This window comes from Panthera leo, chromosome B3 (assembly GCF_018350215.1).
Source record: "Panthera leo isolate Ple1 chromosome B3, P.leo_Ple1_pat1.1, whole genome shotgun sequence".
Classification (NCBI taxonomy): Eukaryota; Metazoa; Chordata; class Mammalia; order Carnivora; family Felidae; genus Panthera; species Panthera leo.
In genome coordinates this window covers 62,572,611-62,591,789 of record NC_056684.1, presented here as the reverse complement: position 1 = coordinate 62,591,789, position 19,179 = coordinate 62,572,611, and the positions used below count along the sequence as shown (strand labels likewise).

Below are 19,179 nucleotides of genomic sequence, written 5' to 3'. Positions count from 1 at the left end.
GTAAACATTTAAAAAACTTATATTTGACATTAAAAAATTATGTTTGTGCAGTTATTTCCGTTTCTCTATTTTGTTCTTTTGATCTATGTATTCATTAGTGTATATCACAGTATCTAGATTGCTGTAGCTTTATTTGTAAGTCTAGAAATCAAAAAACAGGAGACCTCCAACTTTGTTCTTCTTTTAGCTTCTTTTTAGCTGGAGTTCCTAGGGGCGCCTGGGTGGCGCAGTCGGTTGAGCATAGGACTTTGGCTCAGGTCATGATCTCATGGTTTGTGAATTCGAGCCCTGTGTCGGGCTCTGTGCAGACAGCTCAGGGCCTGGAGCCTGCTTTGGATTCTGTGTCTCCCTCTCTCTCTGCCCCTCCCCTGCTTATGCTCTGTCTCTCTCTCTCTCAAAAATAAACAAACATTAAAAAAAATTTTTTTTTAAATAAATAAATAACTAGAGTTCCTTTGACTTTCTGTACAAATTTTAGAATCCGCTTTCTGGGATTTTGATTAGTATTGAGCATGAATTTGGTATAGTTCTCCTTTTATTTAGATCTTTGATTTCTTTGAGTAAGCTTTGAAAGTGTTTTGGGGGGGGGGAGGGGCAGAGAGCAGTGCAGAGCCTGATGTGGGGGGCTCAAACTCTCAAATGGTGAGATTGTGACCTGAGCCGAAGTGGCATGCTTAACCGACTGAGCCACCCAGGCACCCCATGGTAGTATTTGTGTTTGAGGAATTGATTCGTTTCATCTATGAGTTTATGAGCATAGAGTTGTTTATAGTATTCCTTTATTTTCCTTTTAATGCCTGTAGGTTATGTAGTGACCTCCCCTCTTTCATTCCTGATATTGGTAATTGTGTCTTCTCCTTTTTCTCCTAGTCTGGCTAGAAGTTTATCGATTTTATTGATCTTTTTAGAGAACCAGCTTTGGTTTTATTGCTTTTTCTCAATTAGCTTTCTCTTCTTATTTTTATTAATTTCTCCTCTTTATTATTTCCTTCTTTGTGCTTTCTTTGAGTTTAACTTGCTCTTTTTCTAGTATAAGGTGACAAGTTAGATCAACTGATATAGATCTTTCTTTTCTAATATAAAAAATTTCTTTTCAAGCACTGCTTTAGCTATCCCCTACAAATTTTGATACAATACTATATTTTTATTTTCACTCAGCTCAAAAATTTCTGATTTCCCTTATGTTGTCCCTTTGACCTGTGGGTTATTTAAAAGTATATAAATTTAATTAAGAAATATTCAGAGATTTTTCAGATGTCTCTCTGTTATTGATTTCTAGTTTAATTCCATTATGGTTAGAGAACATAATTTGTATGTTTTCAGTTTTTTAAAATTTATTAAGTTTTGTCGTATGGCCCAGAATATGGTCTGTCATTGGTGAATATTCCATGGACACTTGAAAAATATGTGTTTTGTGCTGTTTGGCAATGTAATGTTTTTTAAATGTTATTTAGGTCTGTTGTGGTCTTCTGTGTCCTTGCTGATTTTCTACTTATTCTATCTGTTACTCAGAGAAGAATTTTGAATTCCCTTTTATTGTGAATTTGTCTCTTCTTTAAGTCCCATTTTTTTGCTTTATATATTTCGAAGTTCTGAAGGATACATATTTAGAATTGATCCCTTTATCATGATATAATAACTACAGTATCTTTATCCTTGGTTATATACACTTTGAAGTCTTCTTGGTCTGATATTAATATAGCTACTCTGGCTTTCTTTTGTTTATATGATATATCATTTCTCTTTCTTTTCTTTTTTTTTTTTTTAACAGTTTTAGAGTTGTGTGACCATCACCACAATCTAATTTTAGAACATTTTTAACACCCCAGCATGAACCCCATACTCATTTGTAGTCACTCCCTATTCCCTCTCACCCACTTCCAGGCAACCACTTACCTGCTTTCTGTCTCTAGGTTTGCCTATTGTAGGCATTGCACATAAATGGAATCCTGCATTATGTAGTCTTTTGTGACTGGCTTCTTTCACTTAGCCTAATCTTTTGAAGGTTCATCCCAGTATATTCATCATTGATGAACATAGTTGTATTATATATTAATATTTTATTCCTTTTTATTGCTCAGTAATATGTCATTCTGTGGATAGACCAGATTTTGTTTATCCATTCATTCATTAATGAGCATTTAGATAGTTTCCATTTTTTGGCTTTTGTGAAATACTCCTGCAAACATTCATGATACAGGCTTTTGTATGGATTTTCTTTAATTTTTATCTTATCTATGTCTTTTTATTTAAAGTGGGTTTCTTACACACAGCAAATAGTTGAGTCTTGCTTCTCAGCTCTCACAGTGTCTGTTTTTAAATGGTGTGTTTAGAACATTTACTTTAATTATTAATTTTTTTGGATTTAGATCTATTATTTTATTATTTGTTTCCAATTTGTTCTCTTTTATTCCTTCCTCTATTGCCCATTTCCTGCCTTCTTTTGGATTGTCTGAATATTTTTTTTTTTAATTTTTTTTTTTTTAACGTTTATTTATTTTTGGGACAGAGAGAGACAGAGCATGAACGGGGGAGGGGCAGAGAGAGAGGGAGACACAGAATCGGAAGCAGGCTCCAGGCTCCGAGCCATCAGCCCAGAGCCTGACGCGGGGCTCGAACTCATGGACCACTAGATCGTGACCTGAGCCGAAGTCGGACACTCAACCGACTGAGCCACCCAGGCGCCCCTGTCTGAATATTTTTTAATATTTCATTTTAATTTATTTTATTGGCTTTTTTGTCTGTTACTATTTTTTTAGTGGTTGCTCCAGGGTATATTATAAATATGCGTAACCTCTAATAGTCTACTCAGAGGTAATATATTACCACTTCAAGTAAAATATAGAAGCTTTATAACCATATAGGTCCCTTTATCTTCCCTACTTTTTTGATACACTCGTCATGTGTATTATTACATCTAAATACACTGAAAACCCCACTAGACAATGTTATAATTTTTGCTTTCAATAGCCTTACATATTTTAAAGAACTTTGGAGGAAAATGGTCTTTTGTATGTATCATTTCTCTTTCTTCATTCCTGAAGTCCCAAGTTCTCCTCTAGTATAATTTCTCTTTAGCCTAAAGATGTTTGGCCATTCATTTAGAGTGAGCCTATGGCCAATAAATTCCCTTAGTTTTTCTTCATCTAAGAATGTCTTCATTTCGTTTTAATTCCTAAAGGATATTTTCCTTTTTTTTTTTTTTTTTTTTAAATTTTTTTTCAACGTTTATTTATTTTTGAGACAGAGGAGACAGAGCATGAACAGGAGAGGGGCGGAGAGAGAGGGAGACACGGAATCCGAAACAGGCTGCAGGCTCTGAGCTGTCAGCACAGAGCCCGACGCGGGGCTCAAACTCACAGGCTGTGAGATCATGACCTGAACCGAAGTCGGACGCTTAACCGACCAAGCCACCCAGGCGCCCCTTAAAGGATATTTTCAATGGATGTAGAATTCTGGGTCAACAGTTCTTTTCTTTTGGTATTTTAAAGATGTTGTTGCACTGTCTTCTGGACTGCATGATTTCTGATGAGAAATCTGTGGTCATTTGATTGGTTCCTTCTCTATATGTATTGTGTTGATTTTCTCTGGGTGCATTTAAGATTTTTGCTTTTAACATTATTATTCAGAAATTTGATTATGGTGTGTCTAGGTGTGATTACCCTTGCATTTAATCCATTTGGGGTTTACTGAGCTTTTTGAATTTATAAATGTATGCCTTTTACAAAATTTAAAAAATTTTTAGCCCTTCTTTAAAAATGTTTTTTCTGTACTTACTATATCTCTTTTTCTGGGACTTCAATTACACATATATTAGACCTTTTGATATTGTTCCATAGGTCCCTGAAGCTGTCTTTTTTGTTGTTTTAGTTTTTAATTTTTTAACCTTTTTTCTTTCTGTTCTTCAGAGTGGCTAGTTTTTATTGATTTGTCTTCAGGTTCATTTACTCTTTCCTCAGCCATCTCCAGTCTGATATTGAGTCCATCCAGTAATTTTTTTATTTCACATAATGTGTTTTTCAGGTCTAAATTCTCCTTTTGATTCTTTTTTATAGTTTCTGTGTCTCTGCTGAGAACTTCTGTTTTTTTATTCCTTTCAAATATTTTTACCTTTATCTCATGGAGCATTGTTATAATAACTGCTTTTAAATCTCTATGTGAAAATTCCCAGCACCTAGGTTATCTTGATATTGATATGTGTTGCTTGCCTTTTCCTTTGAGAATTGATCACATTTTACTGGTTCTTGGTCTGTCAGGTAATTTTGGATTATATCCTGGACATTGATCCCGATACTATGTTATTAGACTCTGAGTTCTGTTGATTGATATTCTCTGGAGAACGTTGATACTTTTGTCTTAGAAGGCAACCAACCTTCAGATATCCTAAGTTCTTTCTTATGTAGATAGTGGTTCCATTGTTAGTTCAGTTTTCAAGACCTTTGGGTCTATCCCATATGTAGGCTGCTCAGGAGTTAGTCTAGGTCTTGGGTCATGGTTTATATCAGAGTTCAGTCCTCAAAGCCTTTTCTGTGCTGCTTGGGGCCTGCCCTGTGCATACATAGCTCAGAACTGAGTCCAGGGCTTGTGCCAATTCATGTAGAGAATTAGGAGATCCCCTTCTTAAGTTCATCCTCTCTGATATCTCTCCCACATTCATTGGCCCGCAGAGTCCCCTTTTCCAAGTATTCTGGCCAGAAAGATGAGGTTTTAGCTTCCCACACCATCATGGCAACAATTTTAAACCACAAGAGAAAAAAGAAGAAGAAAAAAAAAAAAACAGGAAACAACCCTGTGTGGGTTGTTTCTTCAAGTTTGACTCCTCTCTACAGTCCACTTGCTTTTGTTTACTTTGCAGAAGCCTCAGTTGCTTTTTTTGTAGTTTGTTTAGAGTTTTAAATTCTACCCAGTGAGAGAGAGGCTACCATGGCCTTACTCCATTTTGGCCAGTACTCTCAGTTTATTCTATATTTTTTGTTTTTTTATTTTTTCTTTTTAAACTCTTTTGATAATACTTAAGGCTTTGGCAGCAGGACAGGAAGTTTAATCTTCAAACTTCTGCCAGCTTTGCTAAAGTAAAATGTCATGTGGGATACATCTTCATTTGATATGGTTTAGGAAAAAATGGTATAGAGGGGAGAGTGTGCATAGAGAGAGAAAGAGACATAGACAGTGACAAAATAGATGTGGCAAGATGTTAACAGTTGGTGAATCTAGGTGAGGAGTATATGGGTGTTCATTTACACTTGCAATAATTTGTAAGTGTAAGCTTTGTAATAAAATGTTGATGGGGAACTCTGATTTTAATAAATTCTTTAATCTTAGTCACCCTGCTCTGATCCTCAGATCAACCTAATGGTGCGCTTCAGAGTATGCTAATTGGTCAAACTTGGACATTTAAAGGGGAGGCTAAACCATTCTATTCCAAACCTTCTCTCTGATTTCAAGGTAGCTTTCTTTATTTCTGACATAATAAACATTTTCTGTGGGCTATTCCTCTATATTTCTTCTCCCTTGTTTTAACAAGTTAGATATTTGATTCTGTGAGTAGTGTTCATCTCCCCAAGGGTTAATTGTCCATTCTCTTACTTTAGACAATTTCAAGCTCGAGTGTCTCGGCAAACTGTGTTGGCACTTGAGAAAGAAGAGGAAGAGGAAGTATTTGGATCTTCTGTACCACAACGAAGCACACTGGCTGAACTAAAAAGCAAAGGGAAAAAGACAGCTAGAGCTCCAATCAGCCGTGTAGGAGGTGCTCTCAAGGGTAAGTTTGTTAAGTGTTATTATGGGAAGCTCTTAGTCTTGGGTGGTGGGCAAATTATGTAAAGAGATAACGTATAAATATATATGTGGATACTGTCCTAGTTTTCTGAATACTAGGTAGCAAAAAGAAGGAAGTCTTCAGAGAGCTGAGATTACAGTATGCAGTAAAACCAAAACATGTCAGCAATTTTGTGTCTTAATTAAGAAAAACCTAATATATAGGAAGCATCAAGAGTTTCTGAACTTGAGTTGTTAGTTGAAAGAAGATATTCAATAATATAGCTAGTATTGTCAAATTAAACTTACATAAAACCAAAGCCTCAGAGAATGTGTTAATATGGTCTTCAAGCTTTTTGGGGGCCAGAAATTAGACTCTCCTTTGTGCACGTAAAGATGATTAACCATGGGCTTTTTTTTTTTTTTTTAAATTCACTACGTTTAGGGAAGTTTTAGATTTACAGCAAAATTGGGCAGAAAGTATAGAGAGCAATAAGCTTTTACTACATTTATAGCAGTTAGACCTATAGACCAGAATTTTGAAAAATCTCTAACTCCTTTCCTGGTATTAACTTACCATTATTCAAAATGTATCCTAGAATTAGTGTATAGGGAGTATATAGACCTAAAGAATATTTCATCCAGATCATACTGAAGCTTGGTTGTAATAAAGAACCCCATAACAGACAGCACCACTAATAAATGGGCTAATTTATCTTCTCTAGATTCAGCACATTGCAGCTTATTTGCATTGAGAGAAAAATTTTAAATTGAAAAATGACAATTTAGGTTAGGTTAATCTCTGAGAAAACTAGACAATGTTAGGATGGTGACTGAAGGAAGAGGTAGAACTTTTTAAAATATCTATAAATAAAAGATTGGAAGTGAGGGAAAGGAGGGACAGTATAAGTAACAAACAGAATGGATTCAAAAGTCAGTAATTCGATTCATTTAAGGTTTTAAAATATTATTTTAAAAAATCTCTTTGTTTCTATGGTAGTAGAAGTAATCGCCTTGATTTGAGGAATGATTGGGTATACTTTATCTGGCATCTAGATTGATAATTAAAGATTTTACTTAAAGTTTTAATGTTTTTCTCCTAGCTGCAAACCAGAACAGAGGACTCCAAAATCCAGTTCCTCAACAGATGCAAAGTAATTCCAGAGTTACTATTTTTGATGAAAATGCTGATGAAGCCTCTAGAGCAGAGTTGTCTAAGCCTACAGCTCAGCCGTGGATAGCACGCCCTGTGTCCAGGGCCAAGGAGAACGAGCTGCAAGCAGGCCCATGGAACACAGGCAGGCCTTTGGAATACAGGGTAAGGACTTTTGGATCCAGTGTATTTGCACACATAACACAGACTTCACATTTTGAGTAGAGAAGTAGTTTCAGCATCTCTTTTAATTCCTCTTGAATAATTAGGCATGGTCTGTATATATTGTGTTAGAATGGAACACTATGGTAATTTTCATTTTCTTCTGCATCGCCAGACTCGTGGCAGTACGGCTTCTGTGACAGCAGTACCTTCTCTGCTTCCCAGTTTTACTCCATATGTTGAAGAAACTGCACAACAGCCAGTTATGTGAGTTTGATTTCCAGACATTTTGAGGTGGAAATTATTAACAGTGAGCAGGGACACCTATCTTGGTTCCCAAGAGCATTTCCTTCTTTGTGGAGATGAAAGTAACCAGACACATTTTGTTTTCTTTCTTCTTTTTTTTTTTTTTTTAATGTTTATTTATTTATTTTTGAGAGAGAGAGAGAGAGAGAGAGAGAGAGAGAGAGAGAGAGAGGAGATAAGAGAGCAAGTGGGGGAGGGACAGAGAGAGAGGGAGATACAGAATCCAAAACAGGCTCCAGGCTCTGAGCTGGCATCCCAGAGCCCGACGTGGGGCTCAAAACCCACGAACTGTGAGATCATGACCTGAGCCGAAGTCCAGCACTTAACCGACTGAGTGAGCCACCCAGGCTCCCCCTTATTCTTTTTTTTTTTTTAAAGATTGTTTTGACCATTCTGGTCCCCTTGCAATTCCATTTGAATTTTAGGATCATCTTGGTAATTTCTGCAAAATAGCCAGCTGGGATTGTGATACAGATTGTGCTCTGAATCTGTAGATCAATTTAATGAATATTGCCATCTTAATAATATTAAATCTTCAGACCCATGGACATGGTATATCTCTTATTTATATCTTCTTTCATTTCTTTCAACAGTGTTTCATAGTTTTCAGAATAAAATTTTACACTTTTTATTTATTATTTTTTTTTATTTTTTAAATGTTTATTTATTTTTGAGACAGCACACGTGGGAGAGGGGCAGAGAGAAGGGACAGAGGATCCAAAGTAGGCTCTGTGCTGACAGCAGCAAGCCCAATTGTGGGGCTTGAACTCACAAACTGCGAGATCATGACCTGAGCTGAAATTGGACTCTAAACTGACTGAGCCACCCACGTGCCCCAAAGTTTTACACTTTTTAAAAAAATAAGTAGGTGTTATTTTTTGAGCTGTCTTAGATTTATAGAAAAATTGTACAGCATTCCCATGTACTTCCTCCTCAACCCTGCACACAATTCTACCTATTAACATCTTGCATCAGTGTGATTCATTTGTTGTAATTGACGCACCAATATTGATACATTATTAACTAAAGTTTATAGTTTATTAGTACTCACTCCAGTGTGTTCTACAGTTCTATGGGTTTTTCATGTGTCCATCATTACAGTGTCACATGAGTAGTTTCACTGCCCTAAAACTTCCCTGCATTCCAGTAGTTCATTTATCCCTCCCTCAACTCCCTGGCAACCACTGATCTTTAAATTGTCTTTATAGGGGCGCCTGGGTGGCTCAGTAGGTTAAGCATCCGACTTCAACTCAGGTCACGATCTCACGGTCCGTTGAGTTCGAGCTCCGAGTCAGGCTCTGGGCTGACGGCTCAGAGCCTGGAGCCTGCTTCAGATTCTGTGTCTCCCTCTCTCTCTGCCCCTCCCCCGTTCATGCTCTGTCTCTCTCTGTCTCAAAAATAAATAAACGTTAAAAAAATAAAATTAAAAAAAAAATTAAAAAAATAAATTGTCTTTATAGTTCCGCCTTTTCCCAGAAGTCCTATAGTTGGAAAAAAAAAACAGTATGTAAGCTTTCCAGACTGGCTTTTCTCAGTAATAAGAATTTAAGGTTTCTTCATGTCTTTTTGTGGCATAATAGCTCATTTATTTTTAGTGCTGAATGATATTCCATTGTATGGATATTTATCCATTTGTGGGAAGACATCTTGCTTGCTTCCAATTTTGGCAATTATGAATAAAGTTACTATAAATACTTGAGTGCAGAGTTTTATATAGACATAAATTTTCAACTCATATAGCTGGATTCGATTTTAAGACTAAGTTTATCTTTGTAAGAAAGTGCCAAACTATCTTCCAAAGTGGCTGTACCATTTTGCATTCATTCATACCAGCAGTGGTATGATAGTTCCTAATCCTCCACATCCTTGTCAGCATTTGGTGTTGTCAGTATTTTAGATTTTAACCATTCTAATAGATATGTTGTGGTATCTCGTTATTGTTTTAATTTGTAATTCCCTGATAATATATGATTGAGCATCTTTTATGTGCTTGCTTGCCATCTGTATATTTTTTTGGTGTCTAGTCACATTTCTTTTTTAAAAATTATTCTGAAATACTTCATTCTTTTGGTGCTATTGTAAATACAAATGTTCTCTTAGTTTCATTTTCAGATTGTTCATTGTATAAAATACAATTGATTTTTATATATTAATTTTATATTCTGCTTCTTTGGTGAACTCATTATTAGCTCTAATAATTTTTATGATAGATTCTTAGGATTTTCTATATGTAAGATCATGTTATCTGCAAGTAGAGACCATTTTACTTCTTATCCCATTTGGATGCCTTCTTTCTTTCTTTTTTCTTTCTTTCTCTCTTTCTCTCTTTCTTTCTCTCTGCTTTCTTTCTTTCTTTTTTTTTTTTTTTTTAACCTAATTGTCCTGGCTAGAACTTCCAGTACAGTTTTGAATAGAAGTGGCAAGAATGGACCTTCTTATCTTGTTCCTGATCTTAGGGGAGAAGCATTCAGTCTTTCATTATTAAGTATGATGTTTGTGTGGGGTTTTTGTAGATGTCCTTTATCAGATTGAACAAGTTGAGGAAGCCTTTTAAGTATGTAGATGCTTGGACCCTAGCATTAAAGGTTCTGATTTAGTGGATCTGGTGTAGGGATCAGATATCTTTAGTTGTAAAAAGGCATATAAGGAAATAAAAGGTATATAAGTGATTCTGATCCATAGCCAGAATTGAGAACGTCTGCCCCATTTTGTGTGAAGTACTTTATGCTTCATTCTTTTCAAACCTATATTAGTACTCTCATTTTCTCCCCCTCAGCTGAGAACCTTGAACTTCACATTATTAATTCCCTAAATGCTGTATTCCTAACTAACTGTTTTTGGTGTGAAACAGTAGAAAATGGGCTGTAATGTAGAGGTTAACTTTCTTTCATTTGGGTTTTTTTTTAAGTTTATTTTATTTTAAGTTTTGTGTTTTTTTTTTTAAGTTATTTTGTGAGAGAGAGAGTGCATGCCTGCTAGCAGCAAAGGGGCAGAGAGAGAGGGGGAGAGAGAATCCCAAGCAGACTCTGCACTCACAGTGCACAGAGCCAGATGCGGGGCTCAGCCCCATGAACCATGAGATCATGACCTGAACTGAAATCAAGAGTTAGACGCTCAACTGACTGAGTTACCCAGATATCCCTCATTCATTGGGTTTGATTAAGATATGATATTCACATTTATTTTCACCTATAAGGTATATAACCTATTTGATTACCCTTATGGTTAATTTCCTGCCTCATCATAACATTGTAGTACTCAGAACATAATTGTTGATGACCTGTGTGAATTATTTTTTAGCCTTTTTCCTCAATCTTCTTTGTTTTTATTTTTTGAAATCAATTATACATAGTCGTGCCACTGACATCGTTTCTGTGTTCTGTCAAGACATAAAAGAAATAATTCATTTGATCTGTATGGTGAATAATAATTATTTTGCTTCCTTAGGACACCATGTAAAATTGAACCCAGTATAAACCACATTCTAAGCACAAGAAAACCTGGAAAGGAAGAAGGAGATCTTCTGCAAAGAGTTCAGAGCCATCAGCAAGAGTCTCAGGAGAAGAAAGAGAAGATGATGTATTGTAAGGAGAAGATCTATGCAGGAGTAGGGGAGTTCTCCTTTGAAGAGATCCGGGCTGAAGTTTTCCGGAAGAAATTAAAAGAGCGAAGGGAAGGTATGTGTATTAATCTAGTTCACAGAAGAATTTCTTCTTAACTGCCCATTATTTTCTCAAGCATTCCCTCTATTCGAGTGAAGCAGCTCTGATCATGGTAACCAGAAACCTTTTTTTTTTTTTGCTAAGTCCAGTGGCCATTTCTCAGTCTTGATCTTTATTTATTGACCTTTTGCCTTCATTTGACACAGTTGATGAACTACTTCTTTATGAAATGCTTCTCTTGGCTTTTTCCTTGGTGTGTATTCCCTCTCAGTTTCCTTTACTGCTATTCTTCTCATCAGAGACCTCTTCTTGAGGCCCAGGATAGAGTCTTGGAATATTCCAGTTATCCTTTCTTTCTACAGGTATCAGTAAGTAATGTATTAAATACTATTTACAAGCCATGGACTCTCAAATTTATATCTCCATCCCTGACATTTCACCTGAACTCCAGACTCCTATTTAGTTGCTTGTATCTATTGGCTATTCTAATAGACATTTTAATCTCAACATAGCCAGAACAGAATTATTGATTTCTGCCACAAACTACACCCCAGCATGTGTACACACAGTATGTGTGTACACATACCATAGGCATCCCCATTTCAGTAAAAGGCAACACCATGCACCCAGATGGTTGAAGCCAAAAAAAACCAGAAGTCATCTCTGATCCCTCTTTCCGTACCATTCCCCGACATCTAATGGGTAAGCCTATCAACTTTACCACCAAAATATTCCCACATCTTTATCACCATTCTCATTTTTTTTTTTTTTATTTTTTTTTACCATTCTCATTATTAATCCAAACCACCATCTTTTGGGTAGACTACTGCAACTAGACTTTCTGCGCTTATTCTGGCCTTACCATAGTCCATTTTGCTCACAGCAGATGAGCATTTTATAATATTAAAATGATCTTCCCTGCTTACTGTTTTTTTTTTTTTTCTAATGTTTATTTATTTTTGAGAGAGAGAAAGAGAGCACAAGCCGGGAAGGAGCAGAGAGAGGGGGAGACACAAAATCCGAAGCAGGCTCTAGGCTCTGAGCTGTCCGCACAGAGCCCTACATGGAGCTTGAACTCGTGAACTGCGAGATCAGGACCTGAGCCAAAGTCTGATGCTTAACCGACTGAGCCACCCAGCTGTCCCTTCCCTGCTTACCGGTCTTAAGTAGCTCCTGACCTCCATCCCCCTACTCAGTCACACATTCTCACATCACCTATTTCATTTTATTTTTAACACTGATTTTCTTGTTAATTTGTGTGTGTGTGTGTGTGTGTGTGTGTCCCCTTAGGTTGGATGTTAGTGTCACATGACCAAGGACTTTGTATTATGCACCACTGAAATATAAATGCTCAGAGTTGTGCTTGGCACATCACAAATATTCTGGTTTTTATTGACTAAGTAAATGAATGAACAGAGACCTAGACCTCAATTAGAGGACTTTGTTCCATCTATATTATTATCTGTAATATTAGTATGTTTGTTGAGGCCATGAGCTCCGAAGACAGTTTTTGACAATAAATTGCTATGAGGAATAATGCATCAGCCAACCTTACCCTTTCTAGCTGAGCTACTGACCAGTGCAGAGAAGAGAGCAGAAATGCAGAAACAGATTGAAGAGATGGAAAAGAAGCTAAAAGAAATTCAAACTACTCAGCAAGAAAGAACGGGTGATCAGGTCATTTCTCTCTTTTTTTTTTAATATAGAAAACTATGCTTATTGAAACAAATTTAAACAATATAAAAGCACAGAAGGTAAAAGTCCTCCCAAATCCATTCAGTTTCTGGTAGTTTCATAGCTATTAGTAGCAATTAAGTCCATCAGGAAAGTAATATAACAGATGAAGACTGCAAATGGAAATTGTGTCACTAGAAGTGACAATTTATTGACTTCTTAGTTACACTCTAAACTATTATTTTGTAGTTTCTGACCTTTAGCTTTTTGTTCTAGTCATGTTCCCCTGAATGGGGTTACCCAAAGAAATTTAGTAAATCTTGGCGCTGCCCAGTTGAGTAAAACAGAACCAGTTTATACTAGGAACGTAAATTATTGGAAAGAAGTTTTATAGTATAGATATTGTAAATGGTTAGTGGATATCTAGGGGAAGAGTATGGTAAACCTAATTTCGGAGCTAACGCTTGAAAATAGGTAGAATTTTGTAGGTAGGAGAGACACATTGATTTTGTGTGTTTAATGCAAATAGCAAGAAGAGAAGATGCCTACGAAGGAAACAGCTGAACTGCAAATTGCATCAGAGTCTCAGGAAATACCAGGAATGACTCTATCCAATTCTGTTTGTCCAGTAAACTCTTGTGCCAGGTAGGACCGCATTGGCGGATGGGATAATGCTTATAGGAGGCCATTTAGAACCAATCTTTGACTCTAGTGACTTGAAGTCTTTCATACTATCAAGACGTAACTTTTGCAAGTCTTTGTCACAACATAAGCTCTGATGCTGATGAAGGAAGACAGGGTACAGACTTTTTTCCATTAAAAAAATAGTATGTTTCTTAAACAATCAAATATAATTTTTAAAAGATAAAACCACCCATTTCTACCACCAAGAGATTACTATTAACATAAGTATATCCTTCTGTGTTCTGTTTTTGTTTTGTTTGATGAAAATGAGAGTTTACTATTTTGTAATCGATTTACACTGTTAATGTTATGATATCCATTATCAAATATACTTGTATAACATTTTTAATGACTGAAGGTTCTATCTTCTTAAAGAATTTGGATAGACAGTATCAGAATATTTTCTCTATCGTAGAGTGAGGATTATATTTGATGAAAACCCCTCTTGGACTTTTAAGATAATTCTTTCTGTGGGTACTTAGCACATGTTTTAAGACAAGTTTCTTTCCAGGGAGACTTCACTTGCAGAAAACATTTGGCAAGAGCAACCTCATTCTAAAGGTGAGTTGTATTTGATAATCTCATGAAAAACTTGGTGATAACAAACACATTATGTAATATGTAGTATATATTTTTCTTAATTATGGTAAAGGGAATTGTAATAAAACAGAGGGAACCATGGAATTCAGTTATAAGCATATGATTTAGGATAGGATAGACATTTAAGAGAGTGTTTTTTGTTTTGGTAAGATTCCTCAATGCTTTGAAATGCTTAAATGTAAATTTAAATTTGTATTAACTACCAAATAATATTCCACCTTAGCTAGTGTATACTGAGCTATCAGTAGGATCCAGCAGCCAAGAAAGTAGTTTTTTGGAAGAAAGGAAAAAAAAGTTTAAAACTAAAGCTATTTTATATTCACATTTGTTCTCTTTTCACTTAAAAATAGTTTAAAAGTTGTAAAAGATAAATATCCACCTATAAGTAGTTTAAAAAAAAAAAGAATCAGATTGAACCCCTAATTTTAACCACCAGTTTGTAGGAAATACAAAACCTGGAGGAACATGTTAAACAACTTAAGGGGATGTAATTGACGAAATATATAGAGCATTATAGAGCAAACATTGTAGTTGAACAAAAAATTACTAAAACAACCAACAAACCCTATAGAATCAAAGTGTTTTAAGAGGCATTTAAGGGGCACCTGGGTGGCTCGGTTCATTGAGCATCCAACTCGATTTCAGCTCAGGTCATGATCTCAAAGTTGATGAGTTCGAGCCCCGCCTTGGGTTCCACACTGACAGTGCAGAGCCTGCTTGCTTGGGATTCTCTCTCTCCCCCTTTGCCCCTCTCCCCACTCATGAGTACTCTCCCTCTCTCTCTAAAATAAAATAAAAAATTTTAAAACAGGCATTTCATCCATAGTATATAAATCTCACTTTGCATTCCCAGTCCCAACTTTCTAAACAATTTTGGTAAAATGTGAATCTTCTGACTGGATATATGACACTCAGAAATATTTAATCCTATAGGTATGTTTTGAGATTATTCCCTTTTGAAAGATCCTCTCTCTTTTAGAAATATATATTGAAATATTTACAGATGAAATGATGTGATATCTTGGATTTGCTTTAAAATAATACAGAGCAGGGGCGCCTTGGTGGCTCAGTCGGTTAAGTGTCCGACTTCAGCTCAGGTCATGATCTCACAGTTCGTGGGTTCAAGCCCCACATCGGGCTTTCTGCTGTCAGCGCAAATCCCACTTCGGATCCTCTGTCTCCCTTGCTCTCTGCCCCCCCACCCCGACACTCATACTCTCTCTCAAAAATAAACATTAAGAAAATTTTAAAAAATAAATTAATTAGCCCTAGTGTTTAAAAAAATAATAATAAATAATAAAATAAAATAATCCAGAGCAGGGGCACCTGGGTGACTCAGTCGGTTGAGCGGCCGGCTTCGACTCAGGTCATGATCTCACGGTCCATGGGTTCAAGCTCCACGTTGGGCTCTGTGCTGACATCTTGGAGCCTGGAGCTGCTTCAGATTCTCTTTGTCTCCCTCTCTCTCTCTGCCCCTCCCCTGCTTATGCTTGTTCTCTCTCTCTCTCTCTCAAAAATGAACAAAAATTTAAAAAAAAATTTTTTTTTTAAATAAAATAAAATAATCCAGAGTGAGGTTGGGTTTAGGAGGTAGTAGTAGGAGGTAGTGGTAGTGAATAAAGATGAAACACAATCAGCCATGTTTAGATAATTGTTTTTAAATGATCTCAACTTTTATATGTTTGAAATTGTTCATTATAAAAGATTACCTTTCTGCTTCCAAATAGCACGAAATATTAATTGACCTAGTTGTCTTGAAGAATAGGTGTTTACTCTTAAGAGTATAAATCTATTCTCTTTCTCTTTAGGTCCCAGTCTACCTTTCTCCATTTTTGATGAGTTTCTTCTTTCAGAAAAAAAAAATAACAGGTTTGAAGCTTTTTGTTTGACACTTAAAAGTCTTCTGTTATTACAAATGAGGGTTATTCTTACCTATTTTAACAGAAAAATTAATTGTTAAATGGGGTAAATTAAATTGTTAAATGTCTTTTTCTAGTCCTCCTGCAGATCCCCCACGGGTTTTAGCCCAACGAAGGCCCCTTGCAATTCTCAAAACTTCAGAAAGCATCAACTCGAATGAAGATGTGCCTCCAGATGTTTGTGTAAGGAGCAATATTCCTAAGTTAATATAAACCAACTAGTGAATTGTTTCATTCAATTCTCACAAAGCTAGGGTTAAAATTAAAATCACTGGCTTAAAATGTAAGCATATGAACAGACACTTAACATCATTAGTCATTGGAGAATGCAAATCAAAACCACAGTGAGATACTATATCACATGCTGTGATCTGTAGCAATGCAGGCTATAATCAAAGACAGAAAATAATAAGTGTTGGTGAGGACGCGGAGGAACGAGAACCCTCATACAATGCTGGTAGGAGTATAAAATGGTACAGCCACTTTGGAAAACAGCTTGGCAGTTCCTCAAAATGTTAAACAGTTACCATATGTATGACCCAGCAATTCTCTCCTAGGTATATATCTAAGAGAATTAAAAACATATTTACATTAAAAAAACTTGTACATGAATGTTCATAGCAACATTATTTATAGTAGCCAAAAAGTACAAACAGTGCAGTGTCCATCAACTAATGCATAAACAAAATGTACATCCATACAATGGAGTACTATTCAACCATAAAAAGAAATGCCATACGGATAAATCTTATGATATAGATGAACCTTGAAAACACTTTGTGGGTCACCTGGATGGCTCAGTTGGTTAAGCGTCTGACTCTTGACTTCATGGTTTGTGGGTCATGATCTCACAGTTCATAGGAATAAGCCCCAAGTTGGGCTGACAGTGTGCAATCTGCTTGGGATTCTCTGTCTCTCCTTCCCTCTCTGCCCCTTCCCTGCTCACATCTGTGCCTGCACACACACACTCTCTCTCAAAATAAATAAACTTAAAAAAAAAAAAAAAAAAAAAAGGAAAGAAAGCACTTTGCTCAGTGAATGAAGTCAAACACAGAGACCACATATTGTATGATTCCATTTGTATGAAATGTCCAGAATGGGCAAATCCATAAAGACAGAAAATAGGTTAGGAATTTCCAGAGAGTTAGAAAGAGGGGGCTGGAGAGTGACTGCCAGTGGGTATGGGGCTTCTCTTTGGGGTGCTGAAAATGTTCTGGAGTTAGATAGTGGTGATGGTTGCACAACCTTGCGAACACATTAAATACCATGGAATACATACTTGAAAGGGTATGAATTTTTGGGTATGTAAATTATATCTCAGTTTTTTCAAGTGGGGAGAAAAATCACTGTCTTTGAAAAGCCTTTAGCATTTTTTTAAACCAACATAGCAAAGGATCTTTGTTCTTTTTATATAAGATGCTTTTTGTGACATTTGAAGTTATGTGGACCATTTTTCTTTAGTAATGTTTTATTTTAAGTACTATGGACTAGTGACATGATAATCCTTAGGGTACAAAGACCCTGCTTAGAATTCAAGTCAAAGAACCTTTGTCATTGACATTTTCATTAAAGTTCTAGGGAAGCAAATCATCCCTCTCTTCAAATCAGCAACTGGAAACTTGAGGTTGAAGAGAACTGATTGTTTTCTCTGAAGACTTTTAAGGGGAGATGTGTTCAGTAGCTCTGATTTAAAGCAATTGTTCTCTATATCCTAAAGAATGAATCCCTCAGGGTAAACATGTTTTTCTTTTTTAAACATGTTTTTCTTTTTATTTACTTACTTATTGAGGTACATTTTATATCCAATAAACTGCACAAATATTAATTATACAGCTAGATGAATTTTTACATGTGTGAATATCCATGCAGTCTCTACCCGGATTAAGATACAGAACATGTCCAGCAACCCAGAAAAGCCTAGGCAGTTGCTTATGGCTAAAGGTGGTGAGACCCCTTTCCATCTGTACTGAATTGGAGTTTCCGGGGATAAAGCCCAAGCAGGGATTTTTGTTTATTTTAAATACTTTCCCGAACAGTTCTGTTAGTCCACTGACTGCTATGAAAAGAAAATGATGTAGGAGATCGATGCATCACGTACTGTGTCCTGGAAACACACCAGACAACACAGTGAATAGGTCGGCTGGATTTGGAGACGGTGGTTCTAGGTTCAGGTGCTCAGGGATGGACTGAATTATTAAAGGAGTCAATTTTAATATTTTTTTGTCTTAAGCCTTTTCCTAAGAATTTTGTTAATAGGTGCCTACCAACGGGAGGTGGGGGGGGGATGGGCTAAAGGGGAAATGGGCGTTAAGGAGGGCGCTTTTGGGGATGAGCACTGGGTGTCGTGTGTAAGAGATGAATCATTGGGTTCTACTGCTGAAAACAAGACTAGACTACACTGTATGTTCACTAACTTAAATTTAAATTAAAGAAAAAAAATAGATGCCTACCAGAATTTCTCCCCTAAGAAAACACTTCTATTTAAAATATCTAAACTAATAGGGCATATAAGTAGTATTTGCATAAAATACATTCCTAGACCATAGACCTCCATCTTGCTTTGATCTTAAGATTTTTTAGCTACATTTATTGTTTCGTCTAGATGTACCTCTCACCTCTGTTTACTAACATTGAGTCAGAAATTCAAAGTATATGTCAAATTCATAACGATCTAGAAAATTAATATCTAGTATTCATAGTTAAATGAAATAGGCACTCTTATATACTGCAGGTAAATGTTATATAAAGTGATACAGTGTCCCTGAAGGCAGCTTGGCAATATGTGTGAAGAATCTTACTACTTACAGCCTTTTTGACCTGATAATTCTACTTTTAGGAATTACTCCTCAGAAAACTAAGATGTTCCTAAAGATTTAAATGTATAGGGATATTTAAAGTAGTTTTTTTATAATAGTAAAAAATGGGAATAATCTAAAAAAGTTAGTTAACTTCTGATAGACCCACAGTGTGACTCTCATGTTTTTAAAGACTTTTTTTTTTAATGTTTATTTATTTTTGAGACAGAGACAGAGCATGAACAGGGGAGGGTCAGAGAGAGAGGGAGACACAGAATCCGAAGCAGGCTCCAGGCTCTGAGCTGTCAGCACAGAGCCCTACGCGGGGCTCGAACTCACGGACCGCGAGATCATGACCTGAGCCGAAGTCGGACGCTCAACCGACTGAGCCACCCAGGCACCCCTTAAAGACTTTTTAATAGCAAGAAAATAGGCTAAAAGTATAATGAGAAATAATAGTATATACT

At 36.2% G+C, this 19,179-nt stretch overlaps 1 protein-coding gene across 1 annotated transcript in view; it reads left to right on the top strand.

Moving 5' to 3' along the window:
• The window catches only part of BUB1B (BUB1 mitotic checkpoint serine/threonine kinase B), a 50,749-nt gene that overhangs the window by 18,664 nt on the left and 12,906 nt on the right, over nt 1-19,179 (top strand). The window contains exons 6-14 of the mRNA XM_042942437.1: nt 5,592-5,761; nt 6,861-7,075; nt 7,248-7,339; nt 10,826-11,055; nt 12,605-12,717; nt 13,244-13,359; nt 13,910-13,959; nt 15,807-15,867; nt 15,995-16,100. Coding sequence (XP_042798371.1) covers nt 5,592-5,761; nt 6,861-7,075; nt 7,248-7,339; nt 10,826-11,055; nt 12,605-12,717; nt 13,244-13,359; nt 13,910-13,959; nt 15,807-15,867; nt 15,995-16,100 — 1,153 coding nt within the window. The remainder of the gene's footprint in view (nt 1-5,591; nt 5,762-6,860; nt 7,076-7,247; nt 7,340-10,825; nt 11,056-12,604; nt 12,718-13,243; nt 13,360-13,909; nt 13,960-15,806; nt 15,868-15,994; nt 16,101-19,179) is intronic.